Source organism: Lactuca sativa, chromosome 1 (assembly GCF_002870075.4).
Source record: "Lactuca sativa cultivar Salinas chromosome 1, Lsat_Salinas_v11, whole genome shotgun sequence".
NCBI lineage: Eukaryota > Viridiplantae > Streptophyta > Magnoliopsida > Asterales > Asteraceae > Lactuca > Lactuca sativa.
In genome coordinates this window covers 27605697-27611863 of record NC_056623.2, presented here as the reverse complement: position 1 = coordinate 27611863, position 6167 = coordinate 27605697, and the positions used below count along the sequence as shown (strand labels likewise).

Sequence of the window (6167 nt, the reverse complement as noted above, 5' to 3'; positions counted from 1 at the left end):
AAATATTTTTTATTGAATTTGTTATCATTGGAAAAAGATAAAAAGTTATGGAAATCTATATATTTTTTTGATAAAAATAAGCTCTAAAAGTTGAAAAAAAGATTGGTTCATTGGTTCTATGATTAATAATAGTTCTCTTTTATATATATATATATATATATATATATATATATATATATATATATATATATATATATATATATATATGGGTACATCAAATCTAATCTACTCGTAAATTACTCCTACCTTAACTTCTATATATGTCAACGACAACGCTTGTTTTTTTGGTACAACAAATTTGATCTACTCCTAAAATACTCCTTAGTTCCACATATGTGCACGTCAACGCTTATCCATGACGATGGCGCCGATGAAATTATATGCTTTGTTGTTTTGCTTGATGGAATCTGAAATATTAGCATGTTATGGATTCACTAAATGAAAGTACGTTGTTATATCTTAAACAAGTGGTGTCTATTAGTGGAGAAGATTTCATACCCACAAGCTTAGGGAGTTCATTACTATCATATTTGTTATGGATGGTAATGGTTCTAAAAGATTTCACAGAACAACAAAAGCATGGGCTGGGAGATTGAAGTAAAGAAATTATGGTTTACGTTTTAGATATATTTGAGGTTATACATGAAGTTTAATCATATTGTACCCTTTTTATAGTTGTAAGAATCATGAAGCTCTTGAGTTGGAGATTTTGATTGTTTTGGGTACAACATTAATTAAGAAATTCGTTTATCATTTGTGATATGAAATCTTGATTTTCTTTTATTATTGCAATTAGTTGTTTTAGGTATAATCAAAGAAATGATAGTGTTATTTTTTTTTTATTTTAATTTGTGTTTAACTTTGATTTATGTTTAATCAAATGAGAACACCAAAAAGGTTGAGAATGCGAGAACAGTTCTTGACCAACCAATTTATAAGGTAAATTAGTAATTTATACTTAATTGATCTCTGAATATCAGGTATCCGACCCACTTGTTTCACCATTCTCTCTCCCCTATGTATACGTTTTCCCTCTTTGTTTCTTTAACCTAGCCGCCAACGCAAAGGGAGAATGCATTCTACAGCCTTCATCATCTTCTACCTAATTCATCAGGTCAAGCAACCAAGTCATCTTCAAGCGATTTTACATCACTGTGATCGCCTTCCTCACAACCGAACACCATGGAACCCAAATCTATACAACTATTTTCTCTTATTCTTTTTTGAATACACCATCCCTCTTATCCCCTCTGGATCCGAAATAAACCCAAGAGGTCTATAGAATCCCAAAACTCAGAGCAATGTTAGTGATTCCCTTTTGAAGCAGCTCCTCTACCACTCTCTCAATCACCGCCTTCCCCAACCCAATCCCCTAAAAATTCGGATCCACCACCACATCCCAAATAATAGCATTGAATACGCTGTCGCCGGTGGCCCTAGAAAACGCCACCGGTCTCTTCGTCTTATCATACTCCACCCACAACAACGAATCTGTATGCTGCTGCACTACTTTTATCTTGTCGGTGTCACGTTTTGGGAAACCGACGGCGACGAAAACGAAGTCTAAGTGGTCGAGGTTCAGGTCGTTGATTGTGCGGCGGAAGATGAAACCCCGCGATTCCAATTCTTAGTCGGAGATAGCATAACCGGAGGACGGTGAAACCGCCGCATATGACAATTTGTGAGGGTGGTGGGTGATCGGAGGTCGGAGGCGGAAGGGTGATCGAATTGGAAGGGAGAAGTTCCCCTAAAGATTATAGCTAAATTCATATGATTATTGTTTTGTATTCATATGATTATAGCTAAATTCATTTGTGATGGAATTGTATTCATTATTAATTAGAGTTGTTTCTCTCTTTGTTGAATAGATGAGAATGTTCACTATTTTTTAGATGTCGTTTAATCACTTGTGATTAAATCTATATTTATTTGTGATTAAAGCTATACTCATTTGTGAATAAAAATGTAGTCATTTGTGATTAAAGTTTTCATTTTGTGAGATTATGACGAATTCTCAGAAAAAATTTATTTCGAGTTGATGAAAAAAGACATTGGATTTCATAAGGTTTTTTATTTGTAAATAAAAATGTATTAATTTATGATTGTAATTGTAGTTTACTTTTTTATGTAAATAACTTTGGTTTTTTTTTTGTTGAAAAAAAATAACTAATAAAATAACTTAAAAAGAAAAAAAACATCAATTGTTATTTTTATTATTGTTTTTTAGGTAAATATTATGATTGCTAGATTTTAGGATATTAGGACTTAATATCAATATTTTAAAATTTAATCTAAATACAAAAGTATTAATTTGTCTTATAAAATGATTGATTCATAAATGTTCTTACGTTCTCAACTTTTTTGGTGTTCTCATTTAATCCTTTTATATATATATATATATATATATATATATATATATATATATATATATATATATATATATATATATATATATATATATATATATATATATATATATATATATAATACTACGATTCAAAGGTTCTAACCAAATAATGTTAAAAATCCAAACATTTTAAAAATTCAGATCTTAAAATGCTCACACACAACCCCTTAATTAGTTGGGATAAGGACCTATATAAATTTTTTGAAATTTCATTGCTTTAATATTTTTAAATAAATTCAAAGATACAACATTCTGATAATGTTATTCATGGAAAACCTATCAGCAAAAAATTGGTGAACACTGGACTATCATTTTCAAGAAAACCGCTAACAAACAAAACAAAACAATCTAAAAATTAATCAACTTACAAAAGAATATAAAAGAATGACACAAGGGAACCCATAACACAATTAAAAGAGATTCTTTGGGACGATATTTGATTCCATCTTTATTAAGTCACCATCTGTTAGGAATAACTTTACACAGCTAAAACACATCCTCATCTTCCATACATCCATTTATTCAATTTGGAGGCTTTTTAATCAATATGTAGCCACTTTTAGCCTAATAACAAATCAATTTACATCTACCAATGACGTCGACAAAAATTCAGTATACATTATATATCTTTCTTCAAAAAGGTGTGTTTGGCGATCTTCCACGACTATTATTATCCAACACAATTTCAAACAAATCCCCTTCAGACGATTCATCATAATCAGACATTCCTCTATTAACACTTCCATAATATTGTACACTTCTCTTTGCAGATCGATCTAACCAATGCGAATCTATTCTTCCCATTGAAAAGAGCTCTTTGCTGTCATCATACCCTAAAACCGGAGAACTTCCTAATGGTCCAATGAAACATGGATTTGGAGTCCTATGCAAATTAGCTTGTGTATATTTAAAGACACTTTGTCCAAAATTTACAAGCACTGTAACATCAGTGTTTGCTGCTAATGTTGGATAAAGTGGCGTTTCAAATTCCTCCGCCATGCAATGGACTTCATGCACGAGTTTTGAATCTACGGTGAAGAAAACTTTCTTCTGGTTTGGGTTGTATCCACAACCAACCACCTTCTCGGTTGTTCCCCACTCGTTAGATTCTGAATCAGTCATTAGCTTAACTCCTGTGTACGTAATTATCATACATTGTCATAAGTTAAAACATCATGATCTATCATACTTTTTATTTAGAAAATTAAATCTTATAAACCTTATATACGATATTGGCATCGACATTGACTGTTCAAGACTCTCAAAATCAAAACTTGTTTTTCATTATTAATTCATCGTCATTAATATATTCCATTTTAAAGAAATTAAATCACAATTAAAGAAAAGTCAAATTGTGAGTATATATAACAACAATAATAACAAAGGCTAAAGTCGTGATAACACTTTTTTTTTCCTGTTTAAGTTATTATATTTTTAATGCATAATTAATCATTTTGTTTTGTTTTGAAAAATTATCACTTGATAAGACAGTTTGACTTTATTGAGTAAATTTTATTTATTGAAATAAATACTAAAACAAAAATAAAAATAAACAAAATACAAAATACAAAAATTATCCTATATAGTAGCAAATATACTTTGCCATTGTTAGTCTAGTAAACATTGCAAATAATCTATTAATCTGATATTAATTGTTGGTTTTGAATAGACTTCGAAAATGGTAAATATTGTTGTGACAAACCATATTTTAAAAAAATATAGTGACTATATAAAAATATTGAGAAGTAGATATACGTAAACAATAAAATTTTAAATAATAAATATATGTTTTATTTTAATATTTTATGCATAATAATGACATTTGTTGCGGGCCTTTTCATATAGCAAACTATGTTAAATGCATATGTGGGTCACATGTGTCATTAGATGGAGTTTCTATAGTTGCTTTTTGGCATCATATGATTTGTATTTGATTCTAAATTAAAATTTAATACTAAAATATTTTGTTGTATACCATCATTTTTTTACTTTTAAATATAATAAACAACCATTCAAATGTTTTAAACATTTAAAAAACATTATTTATTACCGTACATACAAATATTTGTATTTATATTAAATTATATGATAAACAAAAGAATATTATTTTGGTAAATAAAACAATTTCTACAAGTGATTTTGGCTTTTGAGCATGACCAACGGTGGTGGACTTTGACTTTAGTAAAAAGAAGAAAAACATACCTTCTAGATAAACAGAGCCGTCGGAGTTGAAGCCTACGGATCCCGGATAACTTCCGGGAAGCTTCAACGGAAGCGACCCTCCTCCGGCGAGGCCCAGCGACACCACAATACCCATTTCCGTTTTCCCCTCAACTGTATCCTTACCATCACTTCGGCTTTTTAAAATACCATTACTGTTATTGCTTGTAATATGAATCAACGACTCCGACGAAGCTTTTTCACCGGCGAGATTCTCTTGAATTAGCTTAATTTTCTCTTCTCCCTTATTCGCCTTCACTTTCCCGTTTATATCGATTCTGTGTTCATCTTCGTAGATGGACAAAATGGTAATTTCAAAATAGGCTTCTTGGGGGAACGGCGACGAATTCCCCAACGCCGGACCGGGTAAAGGCAACGCCGATCTAATGACGGAAGCTGCCGCCATTGAAGAAGTGGTCGTCTTGATGATTTTCTGTAAACCAGAATTAATCCGAATCTTCTGTATGAAATCGGCGGATCCTGGACAAACTTCCCAACCGATTTCCACCATTTCGACGTCTTTTCCTCCGCCATCACCGGCGGGAGCGCAGTATCCCAGTATAGACTTGTTTGATTGAATCGAAGGAGAGGAGGTGAAGTTGTTGAAAGCGAATCGTGACCATCCGTTTTCCACCGCATCGGTTATAAGAGAAGGATTGTCCGACCAATTAAACAAAGGTTTTGACGAAATCCCACGTCGGAGAACATAGTAATTTGTTCGGCGTTTGTTGCTGTAAATGCTTTCTTGATTATGAAGCTTAGAAATCCCGTTTTGTAACGACGATGCTCGTTGGATCGGTTGTTCTTGCGGTTGTTGTTCGGGGTGGCAGCAAAAGCGTCGGATAAAGTAAAAGAGGATGAGAACGAATATTCCGGTGGCTACCACCACGGCGACGATTGGTTGCCAAGCGTGCATCCCTGTTTACTGTTTAATCACGGCGGTTGTTGGATTGGACGATCGGAGTTTAATTTTTCTGATGAAAAAAAAGGAGAATGAAGACGAGGATTAGTTCAAGAAAGGCAGCATTCAATAACAAGAAACAGAGAAGGATGGGTGTAAAATGGAGTAATGAATAAATAAATAAAATAGTAAGATACAAATTTGGTCTCTGTTTTTCATACAAATTTGCAAATTTAGTCCAAAATTTCAAATTATACTAATTTCGTCCTTAGATTTGTAATTCGCTACGGATATAGTCCTTGTATTCTACTCGAAATTTAAAATTTAGTCAAATTCGAAGTCGTTTTATATTGGTCAAGGACCTTATTCACAATAAAATGCAAACCTTAAGACAAACCAACAAAGTTGGGAAGGTCTGAAAATTCGAATTGAATTTGTGATTTTTGTTAAAACATAGGGAACAAATTATAATTTACTATACATAATATAAAAGTGAAGGAGAGCTGGTGTTCATGAGACCCTTTCAAATTGGCATGGTATTTTTTTAAGACCGACGCAATCTTTTTGCATTATAAAATATGTTTCAACGAGTATATACAATTGTATTTTTAAGATAAATTACAAAATACTACCTATTTA

General features: G+C 31.9%; 1 protein-coding gene and 1 pseudogene across 1 annotated transcript; both read right to left on the bottom strand.

Moving 5' to 3' along the window:
• Positions 1-1097: 1097 nt before the first annotated feature.
• On the bottom strand, positions 1098-2925 carry LOC111876303 (serotonin N-acetyltransferase 2, chloroplastic-like; annotated as a pseudogene).
• LOC111876170 (uncharacterized) lies at positions 2818-5684 on the bottom strand. Its single transcript, XM_023872694.3, has 2 exons — positions 4610-5684; positions 2818-3540 (listed from the first exon to the last, which is right to left on the bottom strand). The coding sequence occupies exons 1-2, from the start codon at positions 5541-5543 to the stop codon at positions 3041-3043; spliced, it is 1434 nt and encodes a 477-aa protein (XP_023728462.1). The 5' UTR covers positions 5544-5684; the 3' UTR covers positions 2818-3040.
• Between the last annotated feature and the right edge of the window lie 483 nt (positions 5685-6167).